General features: G+C 35.7%; 1 protein-coding gene and 1 pseudogene across 7 annotated transcripts; one reads left to right on the forward strand and one right to left on the reverse strand.

Annotated features, from left to right (window-relative positions):
• The first annotated feature begins 8,850 nt into the window (after positions 1–8,850).
• Positions 8,851–11,279, forward strand: LOC132518349 (acyl-protein thioesterase 1-like; annotated as a pseudogene).
• NUDT12 (nudix hydrolase 12) lies at positions 11,133–23,698 on the reverse strand. Of its 7 annotated transcripts, none has more exons than XM_060143350.1 (8): positions 23,568–23,691; positions 22,738–22,898; positions 20,969–21,180; positions 19,821–20,419; positions 16,045–16,212; positions 14,884–14,997; positions 12,244–12,443; positions 11,133–11,273 (listed from the first exon to the last, which is right to left on the reverse strand). In XM_060143350.1, exons 2-8 carry the CDS (start codon positions 22,798–22,800, stop codon positions 11,163–11,165), a joined length of 1,467 nt encoding a protein of 488 aa, XP_059999333.1. In that variant the 5' UTR covers positions 22,801–22,898; positions 23,568–23,691; the 3' UTR covers positions 11,133–11,162. The 7 variants fall into 7 exon arrangements, with proteins under 7 accessions (XP_059999333.1, XP_059999337.1, XP_059999336.1 ...); XM_060143354.1 differs by lacking the exon at positions 22,738–22,898 and adding an exon at positions 21,702–21,855 and having other exon boundaries at positions 23,568–23,655; XM_060143353.1 differs by lacking the exon at positions 22,738–22,898 and having other exon boundaries at positions 23,568–23,698.
• Between the last annotated feature and the right edge of the window lie 1,236 nt (positions 23,699–24,934).

The raw sequence follows: 24,934 nt of genomic DNA on the forward strand, positions 1-24,934 counted from the left end.
GATTTTCCCCCTGAAGAGAAGACACCAAGACTATTTTATGAACATCCTGACTGTAATTTTATCACATGGTCACTACAGATTTCTTTGAAAAGTTAAATGATTTCACATAACATTTAAGAAAAAACATGAATTGCTAGCAACTCAGGAAATCCAGTATCTTTTTTAAAAAAGTAGACAACAGAGATTTATTTTTTAGTTTACTTTCCAAATAAATAATTTTAGGACACTTAGTCAACATTATGGTAATCTGACACTAGAATGAAAGAACTAATGTTTAAATTCTGGGAGAAGAAAAAGAGATGAAAAACCAATACTTAAATTCTGAGTGAGAGTAAGGAAGGTGAGAAGGACTGGCCAACTTCTTGATCCACAGAGGAATCTTTGATTGTAAATATACATTGCCATCAAAATCTTGGAACATATTATTTAAAGATCAACTGACAGTGAAGTTGCAAATACATTATTTTGCAAAGTTTGATTTGGGATTATTTACACAAAAGATATCAGCCAGAATATTTTGCCTATGAAATTGGTCAAAATCTAAGAGTAGATGCAGTTGTTGTTACAGAACAAATTTTAATCCTTAATGTCTCCTTTCTTGAGATTAGATCACAATGTTTTGGGTAATTAATATATTTTAAAACAATTAAATATAAACATTTATACAATAGAAAATTTAAGTATAAAATTAAGAAAAATTCTTCTAACCAAACCAGAGGAGAAAATCATTTTGGTGATTAGTAACTTTAATGCTGTAGATGAAACAAAGCAGAATATAGGAATTCAAAACAAGGACTGCTACTTTGAAGTGAAACTGACCCTCAGTGAATTCAGAATGAATTTCAATTATGTTTAGCAGCCTAGCTTCACAGTAACATTTTCCTTGCTTTCCAAATGTACATTTTATCTCAAATAACCAAATTAGGATATGGATGGTGGCTATTCAAATGTGCATATGATGTCTTTCTTAGCATAAATCAAAGAGGCCTAAGCATACTGACTATTTAGAATTTTTTGGGGGGGGAGCGGGTGTATCCATCCTGTTTGATAACAAAGCAAGTTACAAACAGCTGTTAGATTTTTTATGACTGGAAAGAAATATGTTGTTAAATTATCTTCATATATAACATTCAAATAATTATCCCTTTGCTTTTATCCTTTGCTAAGCAACTAATTTAGGATAGCAAGAATTAACATAGGGAATACTTCGTTCAAAATGGCAAAAAAAAAAAAAAAAAGTAAAAAGTACAAGGAACATATATAATCAACTCACCTGGCTAAAGCCTTCATAAGTTCTTCAGCTCTAAAGAAGACATGGATAAAATGCAAATATGTATTTTGAAAGGCAAGCAAATGAAGTAAAGGTTTGAGTACCTTGTCCTGTTCTACTTGGGATTTATCGGGTTTTCTAAATCCAAAATCTGATTAGTGTACTTAATCTTATGCAGTGTCAGGAATGAGCTACCATCCTTTAATCATTCTATTATTATCTGTCTTAACCATTCCTAACAGTCTGCTTATTTTCAGATACACTTTTAGTGAACAATGCTGCACTGTGTGTCTTGTGTCTTAAGTGCTTGGATGGGGCATACAAGAAACACAGCTATGATGTTCACGTGGTGCAAATGAAGTGGAAGAAACCCAGACAAAAATGAAAATGTAAATGCTCTAGTTGGGCTCTTTACATGGATGGGGTTAATTATAAAGTCATTCATTTATCTTTGTATGGTAGATTCAGGGGCAGAAGCAGTATGGTGTACGGTATGGTAGAGGTTGTAGACTTTGATTAAGAAGATTTAAATGTGAGTCCCATTTTCATATCCTATGTTGACCTTGGGGAAGTCATCTGACTTCTAGACTCATTTGTAAAACTGGGATAAATAATACAGGCCCTGATTTAGAATTTTTGAAGTCCTATGAATATATCAATGAAAACATAGTTTAGAATCTTTAAATAAATGAAACATTTCTATTTAAACTAGTAGCACATGATATTGATCATAATTATTCAGGTGATCCTTAATGAATGTTATTAATGCCTAATAAAAATTTAGAAGGTTTGTCTTGCGCCTTTTTGCAAGGACATCAATTATGGTACATAAGGGGCTGGAAAAAAGGGAAGTGATTAGAGTTGAAACTGCAGAGGTAAATTGCTCTGCTAAGAAAATAAGACTTTATCCTTTGTCCAAAGAGGAGTCTTTTTTCAAGAATTTTAAGTAAGGGAAAGCCTAGAAAAGATTGCCCCTTAAGATTTCCTTTGGCTGTAGTGTGAAGAATAGATTGGGAATAAAATCTGAAGTAGGAAGAGAAGAAAAAGGGATAGGGTTTGGAGATTGTTTGGCTGTGGGGTAGGGTAGGGTGAGAGATAAATTAGACAAATTAAGGATAACAATACCCAAAGTTCCATGCTGAGTAATTGCAAGACTATTAAAATAGGGATACAGAAACAGGGATATGCTTGGAAGAAAAGATAATTTTATACATGTAGTATTTGGGAGGCTCTGAGATATCCAATTAGGCATGTCTGATAGACAGTTGGAGATACAATTTGGGAACCAAGTAAGCAGTGAAGATACTGCAGAAATGAGCAGAGTAACAAGAGTAGAAGACCCAACCTGAATTTGACCAAATTTTAAAGGATTGAAGGAGGAAATTAAGACTAGATGTGCTTTTGTTAATGCAGCATTATTAAGAAAATTCTGTAAGATAGCTCTGGTAAGTGGAAAAATGAAAGGTTTGGAGTGAAATACTTGGATTCAAACTTGGGCTCTTCTACTTGGGCTCCTCTAATTATTCACAATGTGACTTTGAGAAATTTAATCCCTTTTAGCCAACTGTAAAATGAGGCTAATGATATTAATATGCATTTCATAGGGTTAAGGATAAAATGAAATACTAATTGTTAATATTCTATATATAAAGTCCTGTGTAAACATTATTAGTATTGTGAGAATTAGCTAACTAGAGTTGTTTTCTTAGGAACTTCTTGTAAATAGGGATCCATAGTTATTAGAAATACATTGGAAAGAACAGGCAAAAAATAACTTACAAAGTCCAGAAAAGTTAATTTATTAGTATTGATGTTAGATATACTGAACAAGGAGAATTATGTGCCCTTTTCATGGTGTAAGACAGAACAAAGCATTTATGTGATAAATATATCATCATAATAGAATGAAAAAATATGCTTATTACTCATGAAGATGTGCAAAATGGCTGGGAAATAAAGAGAAAGGTCAGTATGACAAACCTAGTAATTTGTATAATATGAGTATTTTCCAAAAATAATCATTATTAGATAGCTCTACGGCCATGAAAATTTTGAGGTTCACACAGATACGTCTGTATTTTCTCCTGTCATCCCAGAACACACGGAGTTCCTACTGGCTTCCCACTCATGGCTAGATTCCCACTGAAGCCCTCACTATGACAATGCAGAGCAGATGATGGTCAGAACCAACACAGCCCTGGAGATTTGAATTTGCACACATTGTTGGGGCATCTTTTCCTTGGAGTTCCAAATCCTCCAAACTATTTGGCACTAGAGTATTCAAACTTGTTTCATAAACACAAGTAAACCCAGCAAAAAAGCAAAGTAACTCTTAGCAGCAAAGCTGTTGGATAAACGGCATTTTAAAATGTTTTTACCCCCACTGATGGAGATGACTTCAGCTCACTGCTGTCTGAAAGCAGTAATAAATACTTATAAGGTACTTGTACTGAGGTGTTCAAAACATCACACTCCTCCAAACAGAGTACAATTTTGGGCTAGAGTAAAATGGGCAGGATAAAAAGTAAACAAAAATAAACTTCAGACTAGATCACTTGTCCATTTACTCTGTTCTAAGATAGATATGAGTACCATTTTCAATTTCTACTGCTGGGTGAAACTTCCACATTACTAAAAATGAAACTACCTCACAAGTTAAGTGGTTAGAAGAACGTTCTTAATCCATCAGGGGTGAGACAAGGAGTTGGTCTGGTATAGTTCCCATGAGCCCAGGAATGGAAAGCCAGGATATTTTTTCATTCTTTATACTGTAGTTTGTCTCTTATCAGACTTCTAGTTAGGAAGTAAAATGTATCCATTAGGAAAAACTTAAGGTCTGTTTTAAAATTCCAAAGCCACCCCACTATTCTGTAGAGCATCATTATAATGGGAATTGTGAAAAGGAGAAATATCTGTTGTCCAGTGTATGATGCTGTCTGCTTAGCAATAAAAGAAATGTATCCTTGAAGGAATAAAGGTAAGTTAAAAGTGCTACTTCCACCAATTAGTACAATTATATGTGGATATCCTTCAGTGAAAATAGTATTTGCCTGTTAGCCCAATCAACATTACCAAGCGTTTATTTTACAGTTGAAAAGATTTTCCCATATAAAAGAATTCAGGCTGCTGACTACCCATTTTTCTCATGCCATCTTATTACTCAAATAACTTTCCTTTTGACCATTTCTACTTTGGGCAAATAAATGGAATTATTTGAAAAATCTATTGTATATAATAATAAACTGCACACCCCCTTTCAGAAGCTGTTTTGAATTCTAACTAAGTGTCCTGGGAAGAAAAAGGACAAGGTAGGAAAAAAAATCATTTTCAGTACTAAGTTTATTTTCACAAGCAAGTCCTTTCCAGTTCTCTCCTGACCGATGAGATTCTTTTTGAAGATGCAGGCTCTTGGCAACAGTGTTATTCCTGTCTCCTCAAAATACACCATGTCTCTGTGCCTCTCCTCCATCCCTGTGGTGTCGAAGCTCCCAGGCATTTGGCCCCCTTATCAAGCACCCCTCTCATCTGCACTGAAGTCAACATCTTCTGCCTTCCCTTTCTAACCCCTTTGCAAGTGCTTCTGGTTTGCCTCAAGACCCAGATCTTTTACATTTGTAGACAGACATTCCTAATTTTGCACTTTGGATTACTTTGTCCTAGACATTTTTCTGCTAAGAGAAAATTGGCCCTTTTAAGTGTAGCACATAAATTTTACTCATCACCCATCACTCCCAGTTCACGAGCTCGCACGTGCGTGTACACACACACACACTCAGAACCTAGTAACTGGTTCTCACCCCTAATAAAATTTGCATTGTAGACAGTTTATTGTAAATAATTAATAGATTTGTTTTATAGAACAGTCTCACCTAGTATTTTGCTATATTCACATTAGTAACAGTTCTAGGACTAGGTGTCTACTGTTGCTTACAAGATTTAATCAAATTTATTTGGCTTATTAACAAACTTACCTTTTCTCCTTCTATCTCATGGTCTCACCCTCTGTTGCTCCATTCTTTTCTGTCTTCATCTATGTCCCTAACCTTATCTTTGAAAAAGTTACTTAATCATTTTTCCAACAAAATTAAAAATGCAAAGACTGGTAATATTAGACAAGTAATAAAAATAGATGTTAGGATAGATATATAACTTTAAATCTGAAGATAAAAAATTATTGAACTATATTATATATTTTTGTGTATATATTAAGTCTGTGTGTGTGTATATATATAAAACATATATGTGTGTGTATGTATGTACACAAATATATGTGACCCCAAACTATAAGATTAGAAAGATTTAAAATATTTAAATAAAAAATTTAAGGCTTCCAAATATGGCAACTTTTAAATAGGTTTTTGTATTTTTTATTTACACATCTTTAATTCTAAACAGGAGGATGACTGAAATTTGGCTTTTTCCATTTTTCAGAAAACATTTATCAAAACATATTAAAAAACCACACATAACACACAAAGTAGAAAATAAACAAATAAATATTTTAATGTATTGTTACCTTCATTTTCACTAGAATACAATCATTGCACTTGAACCTCTAACATTTCTTGGCTATTCCTTCTATCTGCAAGTGGTTATCCACCTCTCAGAGGTTAGCAGTTTAATAATTATTAAAACAATAATTTACTTAGATGCTGATTTTCCCTGAGTACAGGATTAAATATCCAAAACTAAATTTATAATCACATTCTGTTGATATTTTATGTTTTACTTGGCTATCCTAACACTATGAAAACCTGGAATTTTATGATGTAATCTTAGAATCTGTAAGTATTAAAAGTACATTTGGTGTAAAACTGAACCTCGAGTCATTATACTTTGTAATAGTCAAGGCACATCATTTTCTGTATACTTATGTAGTTCAAATTTTTTTTTTAACTGTTGCATAGTTACTTTATTTTTTAAACTATTTTTATATAGGAGTATAGTTGATTAACAATGTTGTATAGTTTCAGGTGTACAGCAAAGTGATTCACTTATACATATACATGTATCTATTTTTCAAATTCTTTTCCCATTTAGGTTGTTACATGATATTGAGCAGAGTTCCCTGTGCTATGCAGTAGGTCCTTGTGTCATAGTACAAATTACATAGAAAATTCAGGTGGAAAGAAATTTAGCTATCACATGTTAATATACCATATGTCTAAGATTGTTCCTATCACAGGCTGTCTTTGAGCTATAAAAGATCAGACCCCATTCAGTATAACCACCAGTTGTAGTTCAGAAACCTTTGAAGGGCATTAGACTATTTCCTTTCCGTTAATGGTTCCATATATCCAAGAAATGTGTATTAACTCTTCCCAAAAATTTCAATGTAAGAAACTTTCAGATTACCTGTATCTGGGATAATGCTTCCTGAATTAAAACTAAGGCTTTATATTCTTCATACTAAATATTTTCTGGCATTTCAATACTTTAGTCTCAAAAGTGCACTCAGAAGATATTTAAATAATACAACCAAAAGATGAATATGGCGAAATTCTAGATCTAAATTGGAATGCCCAAAATTCTTCTATTTGCAGCAATCCTATTTACTGTCTGATATGTATGTTTTTCTGGTTTACATACCTAACGATCTGAACTTCAGTCAGTTTCTCCCAGAAGCCTTTCTGTTTTCCTCCTTAAGGCCTTTTGTCCCTTCAGATCTTTTTTTTATTTTTATTTTTAAATTTTTGGCTGTGTTGGGTCTTCATTGTGCATGGGCTTTCTCTAGTTGCGGCGAGCGGGGGCTACTCTTTGTTGCGCTGCACAGGCTTCTCATTGTGGTGGCTTCTCTTGTTGCAGAGCATGGGCTCTAGGCACGTGGGCTTCAGTAGTTGTGACTCGCGGGCTCTAGAGTGCAGGCTCAGTAGTTGTGGCACATAGGCTTAGTTACTCCACAGTCAAATTTTATTATGTATCTAAATGTCTTATGTAAGTCTTAATTTTGTCTAAAGTCCTGATATCAATATTTTCATCAATTACTAAGAAAATCATTGTTCATTAGTAAAATAAAGTTTTGTTTGAGAAAGGTATTATTTAAATGAATTTTAGTACCTAAATTTTAATTAACAGGATTTAGTAAATTAAATTTATTCTTATCACCCCACATATACTTTGAGTAATAGTTTTTACTTCCTATTAGAGGGAGAATCCTGCACTGGGTTATACAGTACAGACTGTTGTAATTAAGTTAATTATAATTAATTGTATTAACAATTGTAAGTGGTTGTAATTGTGTGACTTTCACCAATTAATTAATTAATTGATTCACCTTTAACGGATAAATTAATTAAATTCACCTTTCAGGATTTCCTTTTCCTTATCTATAAAAAAAAGGCAGTGAACTACAAATATTGTCTTTAACTTCTTTTCCAGTTCCAACATAGAATAGTAAAGAGCCGAATGATATAAATTTATACATTTATAAAGTACCTTTTAAAACAATTTCAAAACATCCTTATAAAATATGAGTTTTATGTTGCAAAATTGTGAAATGCTGCAGTTTACTTTCTCTAAAATCTTACTGTTTCAGTTCTAAGATATGCTTATTAAATAAACGTTTCTTAGAATGTGTTGAAATAAGGCCAAAACCAAGATGTTGTATTTGAGTTTAATAAATGTTATTAGTAATGATTATATAATTTTCCCCTAATGAAGATACATTCCCTTATCACAAAATGACATAAGCCAGTGTTTTTATTAAATATGTAAATCTATCTGGGATTTTATTTAATATTTGACCTTGAAAAGAATTCCTTGTAGATATGTTTAATTTCACTGAAAAAAGCAGAGACTCCTGATTTGTCTTAAGAACAACTTTGAGTAGAGCTAACAAATAGATATGTTAATTAATTTTGTTTAAGAAGGGGGTCCCAGACACAATGGTATTCTCTCACTGAAGTTCTGTTTCCCTGAGGGCGTGGTATAGTGCTCACTAATAGAGTTGTTGAAATAGAAAATTCTTAACACTGATCAAAACAGACTAGTAGTAACACTGTTAACAGTGCCACTGTTAGAACAATGGAACCAGGAGAAAAAGTGGACTACAATGGGAAGATGAGCAAAAATCAGCTACTGACAACCAAAAGGACCTTCATGATAACGAAAGTATTAAAAATCAAGCTCAAAATTCATTAAAAATATTTTGTCTCATTTCTCAAAAAAGACCTTTAGTGAATGGTCTTATGCTTACAGGAGGTGCTGAAATTTAGGTTTATTTACATTTTCAGCACATACTTCTTTACATGATTTCTCTTATTAGAAATACGGTTTTGTGAGATAAAACTGTGGAGCACAACTCCCCCCACCCCAGAAAGTTCAGAGAATGCTGACTCAGATTTAACAAAATCTGCGGAAATGTTATAATTTTTTAAAATATGAATTTTATCGTTAAGATGGAAGGTACATTTCGAAAACCCAGTATGATATTTGTGTTGTGACGTTCTAAAACGCATTAAACATTTCTAATCTCACTTGAGGAATAAATGGGATTAGAAATCAATTAGGGCGGGGTCTGAGGGCGGTGCGGCGCCGCGTGGGCGCGCACGCGCCTCAGCGTGCGCCCGTGCGCTGGCGGGATGCGGCGATCGCACCGCTTTCCGCTTCGGCCGCGCGGTGGGTCGAGCCGGTGTCTGTGTGGCAATAACACCTCGACCCCGCTGCCCGCCATCGTGCCCGCCGTCCGGAAGGCCTCCGCTGCGGTGATTTTCCTTCAAGGATTGGGAGACACGGGACCGGTTATGTCTGTAACATTAAATATGAACGTGGCCATGCCTACTTGGTTTGACATTTATTGGGCTTTCACCCGATTCACAGGAAGATGAAACTGGAATTAAGCAGCAGAAAGTGTAAAATCTTTGATAGAGCAAGAGGTGAAGAATGGCATTCCTTCTAACAGAATTATTTTGGGAGGATTTTCTCAAGGAGGAGCTTTATCTCTGTACATGGCACTGACCACACAGCAGAAGCCGGCCGGCGTCACCGCTCTCAGCTGCTGGCTGCCGCTGCGAGCTTCCTTTCCACAGGGTCTTATCAGTGGCGTGAATAGAGACATTTCTATTCTTCAGTGCCATGGAGATTTGGATCCTTTAGTTCCCCTAGTGTTTGGTTCTCCACTGCTGAAAGGCTGAAAACCTTGGTAAATCCAGCCAATGTAACCTTCAAAACCTCTGGAGGCATGATGCACGGTTCATGTCAACAGGAAATGATGGATATCAAGCAGTTCATTGATAAACTCCTACCTCCCATTGATTGACGTCACTGAGAGACCTTGTGGAGAAGTGCACACCAGCATCATCGTAGAGTATAAGCTTTTTCCTGTGCCCGATCTTGAAACCTCTGATGTTCGCAGTGTTAAAATGTTTTGCAAATACACACCAATGACACAGACTAAATGAATCTCCTCGTGGGAAATTTATGATCTGTTAAGTTTCTATCTATAGTATGATCCAGAATATACTAGTATTAAAATAGGTGAAGCAGCTAGCTTCTTTCTCCCAAATGTAATTCAGCAAAATAATAAAATACTGCAACCAGATTTTTTATTACATCACTTGAAAATTATTAGTATGCTTAATGAAAACTTTTTCAGGTATAAATGAGCAGTTAAGACAGGTTATGCATGCTGTGACTTAGACTCTGGACTTATTCCCAAATTTGTCACCATGCAGTATCTGCATTTTTATATATGTGTTCATATGTGCTTAATGATTATAATACATAGTAAGAATGTGTTATTACATTATTCCTAATTATAGGGATAATGCTTCTAAGTGTCATGGCCCTTTTATTTTGGGGACCAGGTTTTTCTTTCCTGAATATAATTTCTATTTAATATTCTTTTTCCTCTCTAGAAATGAAATACGTTCTTTCTTTTTTATTCTTCATAACAGACCAAATATTGCCTACTTGCCATAAACATCTGCTGTCAATACATGCTGTAATTTGACATTCTGAATCACAGACATGATGGCATTGAAAATGTATTTATACTTGTAGAAAGAAACCAGACATCCCTTCAAAGTTTCTGCACTACTTCTTAAACTGGACCTTTGTCTGCAGTTTAGGCCTGCAGAGTTACTAGAATCTTCAGTCCAGGTAACGAGAATAATTCTGTGGTAGTATTTTTCTGTAATTATCTGGAAGAATAATTAGGTCATGTTCTAGTATGTTTTGAAATATTTAAGACTGATCTTACAAACTGTCATTTCTAAGATGATTTGCTCTAAGATGATTCTCCTCGTAGCACAGAGTTTTAGTTTACTTATTTTGCACATAGGTTTGAAACCGACTGCTGTAGGAAATGAACAATCCCATTCAAAGAATCTGCTTTACTTTTATCTGCCAATGGACTTATTTGAAATTTTCACTGTAGTCAGAGAGGATCTTTTTAAGTTAGTTTTTGTGCAAACATAAAAGTAGCAATTATTTGATTTTAAATAGATTTTTATGGTGTAGTTACCACCCAGGTTAATATGTAGCAAAAATGTACGCTTGATATTTCTGAACTGTTGTTAATTTTTCTGCTGTATCCCAACTGACCAGAACACTGTTAGGAATGCTTTATAAATGGGTGCTACTTGATGATGGAAACGATTTTGTATGGACAGTATAGGATGTTAATAATGAAGCCATATGTTTATGTCTGGATTTACAGTTTTTAAACAATCATTTACTAAGTCATTTTGCTTTTATCTTTAAAAATATAAGCTATTGTTTCACACATATCAGCAAGATCTAATTTATGGCAAGAAATATCTGTTGAAATGTTGTGCTGTAATGTGGGAAAATGTAAATCTTTTTCATGGTTTCTATCAGTGTGAAATAAAATTTAATTTTGACTTAAAAAAAAAGAAATCAATTAGACATAGTCAAAGTTTAGTTATTTGATTTAGAGATTGGGGTTCATTCCAATCCAGTGTTTGATTAGTTGATGTGCAATAGCTCGGCTTGGTGGCACAAAGAATGCCTGCTGCTTCCCTTTGGTCAGAACATCCACAACCTAAAATACACCACAATAAAACGTATTAGGATTTTAAAACTGTCTGTCATACTTAAATACTATTTCTATGCTTATACAATTCAACTAAAATGTAATGACTTTTACAGTGAATAACAACAGGAGAAAGTAATAACATCTATATTCAACATGCAAAATTTAGTACACTATTTTTAGTTGCTTCATTGAGTCAGTGATTCAATTTTTAAAATATTCCAGAAAGACATTTTCCTGATGAAAATAAGGTTATGAAAAAGCAAAGTATATGCTACACATTTATTTTCAAAGTGAAATCAACTTTTGGAAAAAATTCCCTTTTATCCTTTTATAAAATTCTGGAAAAAAAATCTAATTTCTACTTTTTTTGAGGTTGAGCATAAAATAAAATTAATTTTGTGTAAGCGAAGTCACTAAGGATTTCAGGTCTTCACTACTGTAGAGTATCCATCTGTTTTCTATACAAAGACATTGGGTTATACAAAACACAGACAAGTAATTTATCTTTCATTGTATTACTTAAGGATGAGTTTTAAAAAGTTCTGTGAGTGTATCTGTTATACAGTTTCGTCAGTCTTGTCAAGTACATTTAAAATGAACAAGAACTTTTCAAAACTTATATGCATTTTTACTGATATTTTTTGAGTTACTTGCTTTAATGCTACAAACTAAAATATGTCTAATAATAATATTCCTGCTTCTCATCTCTGAAATAATGTGCACCCATTTTAAGGCCACTGAAAGGTATCATTATCTCAAGGAATGGCATTTGAAATGAGAAAACGGCACAGTCATCATTACTAGAAGAATCTCACAGAAGGAGTTAACAGTGGACACATCAATTACATTGTAATCCATGAATGATGAGGGGGCCATAGCCATTCATTCAACTTGTTGAAAACATGTATCCTTGCTACATGCCCAAACCAACAGAGTCAGAGAATCAATAGAAGAAGGAAATTAAATTGAACTTCACCTGTTCTCTAGTGAACCAGCGGGCATCCTCTATTTCATTCTTGTCAACTTTAATTTCTGTAGACACTGCCACAGCTAAGCAACCAATCATTAAGGAGGAGGGCATAGGCCATGGTTGACAAGAGACATACTGAACACGGCCAACTTTGACTCCACTTTCTTCTTCTACTTCTCTCCGAACAGCATCTTCTATTGTCTCCCCTAACCAAATGGGGCAAAAGAACAAGTAGCTGATGAACATACCCTGGACATTTTGTGCTCCAAATGGTTCAAACATTTGGAAAACACTTTGGACAGAAACCCAATTCAAAGAATCAGAAAGCAGAAGCCTAAAACGAGACTGGAATTCAAGAAACATTATTTCTTTTTTTTGGTGGTACTAGGGCCTCTCACTGTTGTGGCCTCTCCCGTTGCGGAGCACAGGGTCCAGACGCGCAGGCTCAGCGGCCATGGCTCACGGGCCCAGCCGCTCCGCGGCATGTGGGATCTTCCCAGACCGGGGCACGAACCCGTGTCCCCTGCATCGGCAGGCAGACTCTCAACCACTGCGCCACCAGGGAAGCCCAAGAAACATTATTTCTTATATGACTACCTACAGAATCAAAATGCCAAGAAACTTTTCATTTCATAAAGGTCTAAATTTGTTATATTTTAAAAATTATAACATCTACGACGATCCAGCACCTACTTACTGTTGGCTAAACACTATGCAAACACTTTATATATTATGTTGTTTATGTAGCTAACCTTTTCCTCACTAAAATCTCGAAACATTTTTTTATGTTGTCAAACAATTATTGCAGATAACTCTTTTCCAAAGAGTTAAAAACTACAATTTTAAAAACAGCATACAATGAAACTCATTATTTTTCTCTTACCAAATGATTATTTTTCTCTATATAACTGTTGACCCAGCTATAATAAAGTAATGCCTATAAATGTAATTTATATTTCTGATTTGTTGAAACTGAGAATTAGAATAAAGGGAATAGTTTCTAAGTTAAATTTATCTGAAAGTTTAGAAATAGTTTGCTATTTAAATACAGCTTTCTATTTCAAATAGATTGGTAAATTTCCTATATTAAAATTAATTTATATTCATAAAATTAGTGAAAAGATAACTCATAGACTAGCATAAGATATTTGTAAGACCAAACTAAAGATTAGCATACAATACATATTAAAAAACCCCTAAAATCAATAAGAAGAAAAGATCAACAACCAAAACAAAAATAGGCAAAGAAGCTAAAAATGTAAAATTCAGGGAAAAAGAAACTGGATGCCTAATACATATTTGAAAAAAGATGCTCCATCAGCAGGGAAATAAAAATTAAAACGACAATGACATAACCATTTCATAACCATCAGAATGGCAAATAAAAATCTTGATATTCCTAACTTGGTGAAGATGAGGAATAATAGACATTTCATGTACTTCCAGAGGGAGTGTAAATTGGTAGGAACACTTCAGAAAACAACTTGGCAATATGTGGAAAAGATTAAGATGCTCATATTCTATGAGCTAGCAATTCTACTCTCAGATATACACCCTATGGAGGCTTATACCACTCCTTGCAAATGTGTACAAGGAGTAGTTCAAGATTATTCACTGCAGTGTTGTTTGTAATAGTAAAAGCTTTGAAATAAACTAAATGTCCAACAGCAGAACTGGATAAATGAATTGCAGAATATTCATAAATGGAAGGCTATACAGCAGTTAAAAAAAATGACCTAGAGCTACTTAGAGGCAGCATAGAAATTAACAGCATGGACTCAGAGCCAAACTGCCCAGGTTTGAATCCCTGCCCTATCACTTACTAGCTATTTGATCCTGGGCAAGTTATTCAGCCCCTGTACCTTAGTGCCCCATCTGTAAAACTGCTGAAATACCACCTACTTTATAACCTTGTATGAGGATCACATGATTGAATACAAAGAAAGCCTTCAGGAAAGTGTGGCACTACATATGTTTAGTACTATTATTATCTATCAATGTAGATTAATATTGGAAGTTGAGATTAAACGTGTTAATTAGATATATTAATTCATTTATTCCGCAAATATTTACTGAACTACTATAACATATCAGGCGTATGCTCTAAAGGTTTAGGATAGAGCAATAAATAAAACAAAGTCCTTGCCTTTATGGAACTTACATTCTGGTACTAGCAAATAATAAACAAATAGATAGGTAGATAAATAGATAAATACATACATATATACCATGTTAGGTGCTGATGAGTGCTGTAGGGAAAAATCAGACTGGATGACAGGGATTGTAAATGCAGGGTATACGGCTAACTAATGTATTTAGGGCTATCAGGGAAGGCCTCTCTGAAACGGTGACAATTGAGCCTAGTACAGAAGGAAGTGAGGTGTATATCATGCAGATACCTTGGGTAAGGGCAATATATGAAAGATATATGAAAGAGCAAATAATGAATTTTTAAAACACAAAACTATTCCACTGGTAAAAATAAAAATTATATCATCTAAAGTACACAGAAAATATTTAAAAATATCCCAGTTTTATAACATGATAATTTATCAGAGATTATTTCTCAAATGCTGTCCAAACTTTTTATTTAGAAATTATAAGTTAAATGAAAATTACTATAAAAATTATTAAGAAAAGGCTTACCAGGTTCAATAAATCCAGCAAGGCAGGTAAACATGCCTGGAGGAAATCTTTTCTGCCTGCCTAAAAGACATTTGGTCCCATCTGGATGAATAACTTGCATGATTACTACTGGATCTGTTTAAAAAAAAAAAAAAATCAGATGTATGAATGACAGGAAAAAATAATTTAGACTCACTGTGTAAAGTCACTGTCTAGTAGGATAATAAAAACATGCATCTCCTGTAAGAACAAGACTTTTGTCTAGTTACAAGAGACTGTTTCTTTCTGCCAGGAGACAGAGTATTTCAGGAAAACTGCACAGAATATTGTAAGTAAGCTAAATAAAGATCATTTTTGTCTTCTTTCTCATCTTAATAGCAACATTCATTGTGTATTTATGGTATGCTAGGCTTATTTTTATTTTTTAATTAGAAAGAAGTTTGAGTAGGTAATACATGGCGTGGAGAAAATTCAAGTTTTACCATAGCAAATGTAGTGAATTTCCCTATTCCTTCCATCGCAGTCCTTAACAAAATGTTTTTAAAAGATAATGTGGCTCTATGATTGAGTTTAATCCATAAAAAAAAATTACTTTAAATAATAGTTCCTCTCTCGAGAAGTCACTAATTCAGTAAATTCGCCTCACTAGATCACAACTGAGAACCGGTAATCAAATGTAAAAGGCTCCTAAGCAGCAAACATATATGTCACTAAGCCATGCACTTTACTCCCAGGAGAACTCCTGGTGTTGTCAGGTTGTCAACTGTCAGGTGTTGCTGAGTCTATCCTTTTTTCACACAACTTTAAAGGGCTGGGTTATCAGATTTCTAATTCCACAGCCAACTCAAAGCACCAATTAGGAGGAGAGAAAGTACAGGCAGACACCAGCAGTAATGAGAAGCTAGCTCCAGGCTCTACTGCTTTGGTGATGCCACAAGCAGGTACTTTGAAATCATGTATCTCAATGCATGAAATTCATGCTGATTAACCCAGGGTTAAGAAGGGTAGTAAAAGTCATCAAAGTATGCAATACTTTAATAATTATAGTCTTAATAGTTAAATTAAACATGCTTTCAATAAAAAGGTAAGCCCCTCAGCAACTCAAAATCTTGTCTTTCCAGAATGGCTTATTCCCTAAAATTTCCAGATGGCTGAGGTTTCACTGTAAAAGAAAAGGCTTACCAACTCTTGGATATGATGTATTGTGAACACCATGGAGGCTAGGACAGTCTTCTTTTAAGCATACTCTTTTATAGCCACCTTCTTCAATTTTAGTTGCACTTCCACAGGTTGGGCAGAACTTATATCGACTGTGCCAGGCGAGGACAGATCTTGCTTGAGCTACAACCCCTACGAGAGAAGCAAGAGAAGTTTTACTTCTGTGACAAATTGTAAACAAATTAATATAGAAGTAAAATATTCTTAGGTCATAATAAAGAGGTACACTATATTTTCTGAATAGCTGTGTGCTCAAGGGTTTTATTATTCCTATTTTTATGATCTGTATCTTTCTTTTAAAGTAAAAGATTTAATTCTACAGATGACAAATGAAAATTAGATTTACCTTTAATTTGGACTAATAAAATATTGTCTCTCATACAACTCTCATATAAGATAGATATACTGGGACTTCCCTGGTGGCTCAGTTGTTAAGAATCTGCCTGCTAATGCAGGGGACGTGGGTTCGATCCCTGGTCCAGGAAGATCCCACATGCCGCAGAGCAACTAAGCCTGTGCACTACAACTACTGAGCCTGCGCTCTAGAGCCCGCAAGCCACAACTACTGAGCCCGCATGCCACAACTACTGCAACTTGCGCACCTAGAGCCCATGCTCTCCAACAAGAAAAGCCACTGCAATAAGAATCACGTGCACCGCAGTGAAGAGTAGCCCCCGCTTGCCGCAACTAGAGAAAGTCCGCGCGCTGCAACGAAGACCCAATGCAGCCAAAAATAAGTAAATAAAATAAATAAATTTATTAAAAAAAAGATAGAGGTACTAACATCTGTATACACTGTATTAGTTTCGGCATTTACTATAGGTGATTTGTAAATTTTGGATATGCATGACTCTAGGGTATAGTGACTTTACAAATAGTGACTTTACAATAGTGACTTTTATAAAAATACACTACAAAGACAGTTTGTAGTGTCTTACACTGTAGTGTAAGTTCTTAACTTAGATTTGGGCCATAAAGACAATATTACTAGGAAACTGTAGGAACCCGTCTCTACTTTCCTTGGGACTAAGACAATACTGGACTGTGTCACTATGGAACATACTCTGTTTACAACTAGAAACTACACAGAATAATTTTTTAAAAATATTGTGTTTACAACTTTTGTGATTAACTTTGTTTATGACAAAAATGCCTAATAGAATAAATCTTAGAATATGTACACTTTGTCTATAGCCTTTACCCTGATACTTCAAAAAAGAATTAATATGGCCTGACCAAAAATACTAGAATTGGGGCAATAAGCGTAGAAATGCTACATTTCAAATGCCTGACAAAACCTCTCTCCTAAAATAGATTATTCGGTCTAAGGATTTTGGAATAAACAAAACAATCAGAAACAGCAATAACAACATTTTAAACTAGGAAAAATGCAACTAATAAACCATAAATAAAAACAAATGTAACATTGAAATTCAGTGAACCATAGGCAACATTAAATATCTGCCTGCTCTGTTACTGTGTATTATGTAATTTACCTCAAGGTATCGCATTATTTCAGTATCATCACAATACAAAAAGCTAACACTTGGGCTTCCCTAGTGGTGCAGTGGTTGAGAGTCCGCCTGCTGATGCAGGGGACAGGGGTTCGTGCCCCGGTCCGGGAAGATCCCACATGCCGTGGAGTGGCTGGGCCCGTGAGCCATGGCCGCTGAGCCTGCGCGTCTGGAGCCTGTGCTCCGCAATGGGAGAGGCCACAACAGTGAGAGGCCCACATAGCGGGGGGGGGGGGGGGGGAAGCTAACATTTATTGAGTACTTACTATGTGTCAAGCACCTGGCAAAGATCTTTACATACATTATCTTATTTAATGTTTAGAGCAACACTATAATGTAGGTACTATTATTATCCTCATTTTTGGGAGGAGGAAACTGAGGCAGACAGAGGTTAAGTATCTATGTAAGGTTACAAAGCAGCTGAGTAAAACAGCCTCAGTTTCCTTACTAGCTTTTTTTTAAAGATCCTTTTGATCTTAAAATTATATATACAGCTTCAAAGAAAGGATATTTTCTTTTTAAAAGTGTTGTGTTTTTTCCACAGGTGTGGGGAATAAAACATACCACCCCAGATTTTGGGATGAGTGCTAAGAAGTCTCTGGAAGAGCCTACCAGATCGCCTAAGAGAATGTGGACATTGAGAAGTGACCCCTTCCTCACCTCTCATTAACTCATCAGTCTACTGTAATATACCTTCTATTCCACTGACACTCCTCTCATCAAATTCATCAACAGCTTCATGTTATCAAACCAAAGATTCTTAAAAAAAAAAAAAATCTTTGTCATCTTACTCAAATTCTCAGCAGCATTCAATGTATTTGACTACTAACGCCAAGAAATACTTTGCTCTCTTGGTTTCCATGAGCACATTCTGTTTTCTTCTTACCTTACGGCCGCACTGTCAACATCATCTTTGATGGCTCCTCTCCTATCTGACCTCTAAATTTAGGGGGATTCAGGTTCTTTTTTTTGCTTGCTCTCAACTCTCTAAGTAATCTCAGAAATTTCCTGGGATTTAAATACCACCTTTGTGTTGATGACTGCCATACAGGTAGCTCCTCTCCTATCTGACCTCTCCTATCTGATGGCTCCTCTCCTATCTGACCTCTAAATTTAGGGGGATTCAGGTTCTTTTTTTTGCTTGCTCTCAACTCTCTAAGTAATCTCAGAAATTTCCTGGGATTTAAATACCACCTTTGTGTTGATGACTGCCATACAGGTATATTCCAGTTCCTCTCCTTAGTTCCAGATTCTATTTCCCTTCTCTGAAAGTTAACATGCCCAAAGTGAAAATCTTGATTTACTTCAAGTCTGTCCTGCTTCCCTCACTCTACCCATCATTCTATATTATTTTATCAAGAAAGAGTACTACTATCTACCAAATTACTAAAGTCTCAAACTTAGCAGTCATTCTTGATCTTTTCTTTCATTATTATATACCCCATACCCACTCCATTAGCAAGTACCGCTGATTTGCTCTCCAAAATATATCTTGAATGTACCACTTTTCCTCCATCTCCCCTATTATCATCTTAACAACTCAGACGTAGTCTAGGTTACCAGCATCTCTTTCTCACTTATAAGTCTCAACCTACTGTTCAAGCCCTATCAGTTCTACCTCCTGAATATCGCAAACTCTCCCTTTCTCTCTACTCCACTAATCCAAGCCACTGCAATCTCTTACCTGGGCTACTGTAATCTCCAGTCCCCTCTTAATAGGACTCCTGACTTCCACACTTAATTATCTACAGTTCATGATCTACAAAGCAGCCAGAGTGAGGGTTTTTTTTTTTTTTAAAACCTAGGCCAGGTTATAACATTTAAATGGAATTTAGAATAAAATCCCTCATTCTTACCATGATATATATGACCCCACATGAACTGGCATAGCAAGCAACAGACAGCAAAGCAAAACAGTCAAGGTCTTTGCCATTATGCTCAGTGTACAGCAGGCACTCAATAATCATTCACTAAAAAATCAAGTGAAACCAGTATGCATTAGGGTTAATTCTGGGGAAACTAATCCTGGCTGATTAAAACTGCTGTAACCACTCGGGAGAGTAGTCCTCTAGGGTGAGAACTTTAGGAAGTTTCTAATGAAGACAGCCTAATTTCATTGCTTCCTGGAAAGAGTGTGCTTCCTAGAAATTGTGGATACATGCAATTTCAATCCAGTACCAAAAATCAGATTATTACCAATACAAGTAAACAGTGTTCACTTCTTACCAGCTTCTTTTTCTTTCAATTGCAGAAGAGCTGGCATTGGAGGATGAAGAAAATAGCAATTTTCATGTCTTTGCTTAAATTCCTCAGCAGCAACAGGATCTATACCTAAAGCAAACCAGGCAACCAACGCATCTTTTTCTGCACCTTTTTCTTGTGAGACTTCCCCAGCATAATTAAATAACTCTTTTTTCATTTCAAGTTCTACTCCAAGGAAAATCAAGGTGATCTTCTCAGGCTGAGCCAAATAATCCTTTATATCTGTGTAGTTCAGCTGACAAAGCCTGACTTCCGGCTGTTGGAAACTTTCTTCATTGCCACCTAGAGTAACCAAGGGATTTAAATCTGAGAAAAGGATATAAACTGTGGCTGGATGGCTTTCTTTTGCTAACAGCCAGTCAGAATTATTTCTTTTTTCACTTTTCCGGTCCAGTAGTGTCTTGCTAAAATAATTTTCACATTCTTCCATTTCACTGGTTAGGAACCAAGGCTTCTTCCCACCTTTAGCATCAGCTAGTAAATTAGCTATATGCTTATAACCCCAAAATTTAGCAATATCCAGTGCAGTCTGCCTTGATTTATTGATAATGGATCTGTCGCACCTATGGATGGAAGCAAAAAAGTAAAGAAACATTTTCTTCAGTATTTATTACAATATTTCCAGATGTACGTGATAGCCCCTCTATTTAATAATTGCATATATTTCTTTTTGTTTTAGCACATAATATACTAATGGAAAGGTAAAAGAGACAATCATAAATGATTAAAAGTTAGAGACAGCAGATATTTAAAATTTCTGGAAGATTATTTATAAAATAAAAAAAGCATACGTTTTATGTGCTATAATGAGATATTAAATTTTTACAAGGAGTTTTCTATAGTCATAGTGGGTAGGTTTACACATTCTATTTGGGAGAAAAAAATTAATTTAACTCAATTTCTTTGCTGTTAAGTATGAAGAGTTAATTTCCCAATTAAAAAAAGTTAAAAATTTTTAATTAGAAATTATGCTATTATATAACAAGACTGTTCAATGAGTTATTTACAAGCCCAATGTTATAAATATGGCTATAAGAAAAATTTAAAAGAAAATACGTAAACCAGAAATTAAACCAGACACTCCTTCAGGTGGTACAGCCTAAAATGTTTACCCTTTCTCAAGCAGAAACTGGACAACATCTGGGTGCCCATTCCTTGCAGCATACATTAAAGCAGTCCAGCCATTTTCAGAAGTTTCATTGAGAAGAGATGGAGAATGACTGAGCATTACTGTTAACCTGGCAATATCTCCTTCTGCAGCTGAACAGTGAAATTGGGATGTAATTTCTTGGTTTGGACTTCTTTTTACAGAAGACATTTCTTCCTTAAAATAGGAAAATAGGAAAAAAAACTCATTTGCAATTGCTTTCTTGTATCAACGATTGACCATTATCAGGGTGCTGATATAATTAGAATATTAGTCATGGTTTCTAAAACAATATACTCTTAAAAAGGTAACTAGTATTCAACTGTCATCACAGCATAATTTCAAAACTGTTATCAGTTGAGAATTTTAAATATAATTCAACATGGGGGATGTATAAAATAATGTATAAAGAACTTTGGTGGAATACAGTTGAAGGGGGTGACATCATTGGGAGGGGGAATAAGGTAACAGACATTACAAAGAGGAAAGTGTATTTCAGGCAAACCAGAGGGACTTCAATATGGATCAGGGCATGAGGGGAGTTAAAGCAAGCAGACAGAAATAAAGACAGATGTTTTCAGCAGATGCCAAGTAGTATTCTTAGAATCTGTGGTACTAGAAACAGATCTGTCCTCTCAGGGAAATTATGATCCTATTCAAAAAGCTACGTTTCACATGAAAAAAATTTATTGCTTTACCTTGCATAGTTAATTCTGCTAATCCATCAGGGAATGATTTTTGCTCATGGTGTGAGGTAGGGGTCACGATACATTTTATCCCAATAGATAATCCATTTGCCTCAGCATCTTTCTTGAATTCACTATCTTTGTCCCATTACATTGCAGTATTATCCTTTTCACAAATGAGATGACCATATATTTTGGACCTATTATTGGACACTGTTCTATTGGTCACTTTGTCTATACTTGAATCACTGAAGCTTTTAAAACCATTAACTTTGTCTGCTTTGTTACTGTTATTTCAGTAAAAAAGAAAATAATTGTTCCATACCTTTTAATAAATGTTGCCTAATTGTGGACTGAATGTGGTAGGGCACAAACTGAGCTTTTTTGTGTGTGTGGGTGGAAATGGTTCATATTTCAGTTGTCTATAAACTTCTCAAAGTACTTTTTGTAAGGTATGTTTTTTTTTCTATGAAATTCTATTAAGAAAAGATTTGGGATTCTAACTAGGTTTCTACCATTCTGAGCATAAGGTATTGAGGCTAAAGAGAAAGAAAGGTTATAATCCATAATTTTTGACAGCAGTTGTCTCTAGGGTTCTGACACTGCAATTTTGTTGATCAGTTGTGTAGTAGGAATAGCATGACAATATAAAAAGAAAAAAGTGGGCTTTGTGACTGTTTACCTTACCTGTTTGTATCTTTCTGCTACCTATAAATAGGTCAAAACTACTCACAGAAATAGAAACAAAATATTGAAATTCTGTATACAACTTAAAGTGGGAGTGACTTCTAGATTAGAAAACAATTTTTTATTTCTTTTGATTTACTCTAGAATTTACTTCACTATTCTCTTCATATTAAGATTCCCAAATGCTTTAAAAAATTATGAATAACGAAAGCTACAACTTTTCAGGACTTTATTTTGCACTGCTGTACACTGACTCATGTATGGTCTCCCTTTAAAGTTGCTTTTTCCTTAAAATCATATCATACAGGTTCTTCAGTTAGGTTTACTTCAGGCAATATTTAAGTCATGGTCACTTCCTTACCTTCTCCACAGCCCACTCAGTGCAGGTTGACTGCAAAACTGGCCTCCAAAAATATAGTTCCATTCGCTACCCCCAGCGCAATGCTTATGCATACAGTAGTCTCAGGTGAAAAGAAGTGGAAAATGCACTTTCTCCCTTGGCTTTCTCAGCAGAAAAGCCATCTAGAAATAGAACCATTACTCATTCCAGAAGAGCACACAAAGTCTAAAGTCCACCTCTACTGTTTGATTTACTTTTTCACTTCTCATTGTCAGGTTCTCCTGAAGGTAAGGATTTGAAGGCAGGATGAGGTGATTCAGTTCGCTAAATGCTGCCCTTGCTGTCCAAGAACACGGACTATCCTGAGAAGTCATTTTAAAGAATCTTGAGTTTAAAGAGTCTTAGATTTAGCCAAACGAACATCCATTTTTACGGATGTGTACCCCGGTGCCCCTGACTGGTCCAAGGTCACATGGCTCAAGAGACAGGGCAGACCTCAAATACAGCTTTGTCACTTAAGTCACCGACCATTATTTCTTGGGCGTTCAAGAGGGCCATCTAACCGACCAAGCGCCACCCATTGCACGGTCTCTCCAATGTCTCCAAACAGTCAAATACCTTGAGAGTTTATTCCCTTGGCAGTACTGTGAGATTACTTTTATTTAAAAACGTGAAAGCACACATGAAGCAGCACTTCTTTTTCCCCACCTCAAAGACTGCGCTGGATCGGCTGAGTCCCCAGCCCAGTCCCCGGCGCCTGGGCTGCAAGTCCAAGCGCGAGGCTGCGCCACACCACCCAGCAGGGAAGGGCCCGACAGCGCGGAGACCCGAGAGCACAGAGAACTGGTTACCAGCTCCAGAAGCGGCACTGGGCCGACTAACTCGCCGCTGCTGCTACTAACCCACAGGTGACCAGAATAGAAGAACGCAGGTTGTACTCGAGGAACCAGGAAACCCCCACGCTCGCTCTTCCCGGCGCCGGATGGAGCCTCTCAAACTTCCGGCGAAGGGCCGGTGTCCTCGCACGGCTTTATGGGAGGTGTAGTTTGAAGGTCACGGACTGAGAGATTCGAGAAGGCTCGGGGCTTGGCGGATAGAGGCTTTGGGGAGCTGGGGCAGGAGGTCCCAGCTGAGAGCACCGGCTTCCTAATGGTGAGTGAAGGGCTGTTTGGTTTGGTTTTGTTTTTTTCCCGGTGAGACCGAGATGTGTAGAGCGATGAAAAATTGTAGGTCTGTGGAAACGGTTTTAAGTTCTCCAGAATTTCACATCTAGCCCCCACAAGCTTCTCTCGGATATAGTTCAGTGCGTTGGAGTGTTCAAAGCATTCTTTCTTGTTAGATAAACCTGGAATATTGGTTGGACCAAGTCGTTCCAGTATATGACTTTAAACAGGTTATTGGCCTCGAACCTCAATCACCTCGTATGAGAAATGAGACCATCTGTTGATGCCTACCTCATTAAGTAGTCCTCTAAAAAGTTTATGTCAGTCGCCCAAGTTTAAATAGAATAACATATGTACACACAACGCAATTATTATTGTTACTGTTATTTTTATTTAATTTCCTGTGTTTTCGTACTCCAAAACCTACACAAGTTAAGTGAGTTCGAAATTACAAAGCTCGGCGTTGTTAGTCGTCTAACTCCCAGATCAGGTATTTTTTCTTTACTAAATTGCCCCCTTGGCATTCAGTAACAGTTAAGGAGTCTCAGGGTTGACCATTGCCTCCTACCCCGATTTTAGGCATTGGAAGTTCGTTCTTTTCTCAGTGGAGTTTTTACGTGTGCGCCGACATTGTACTTCCATTAACTACTTTTTTATAACTTTGTTCTATGTTTCTTTCTGTGAGTAGTTGTCTTCAGTCTTTAATGATTTCAGTGATGAGGCAGGAGGTCAGAAATACTTTAAGTTAACTCACTTGGAATACCCAATCTCTGTATTCAAACATATCTTAAATAAGTTGGTTAACGAACGCACCTATATAAATCAGCTAAACAATGATTAATATATAGCCCTCTTTCCAGCCCTTTGGATTCTTTTGAAGTAAATTCCAGACTCATATTATTTTATTGATAAGTATATAAGATTAAGCTTTCTGGAATTATGAATATATATCTAAAATATAAAAGGGGTTTTAAAAAGAACATAACTGCAATATGATTAGTACACTTAAAATTTTAACAGTACTGTAATATAATGAAAGAGACATTCAATGTCAA

Source organism: Lagenorhynchus albirostris, chromosome 3, assembly GCF_949774975.1.
Source record: "Lagenorhynchus albirostris chromosome 3, mLagAlb1.1, whole genome shotgun sequence".
NCBI lineage: Eukaryota > Metazoa > Chordata > Mammalia > Artiodactyla > Delphinidae > Lagenorhynchus > Lagenorhynchus albirostris.

Bases quoted from the DNA above. Each gene is read 5' to 3' on its own strand.
- NUDT12 (XM_060143350.1), bottom strand. From the start codon at position 22,800: ATGGAACTATATTTTTGGAGGCCAGTTTTGCAGTCAACCTGCACTGAG. The intron at 14,998-16,044 runs GTAAGCCTTTTC...TTTTTTAAACAG, and splicing joins TACATCATATCCAAGAGTTG to ATCCAGTAGTAATCATGCAA. The intron at 11,274-12,243 runs GTGAAGTTCAAT...GGTGTATTTTAG, and splicing joins GCTGGTTCACTAGAGAACAG to GTTGTGGATGTTCTGACCAA.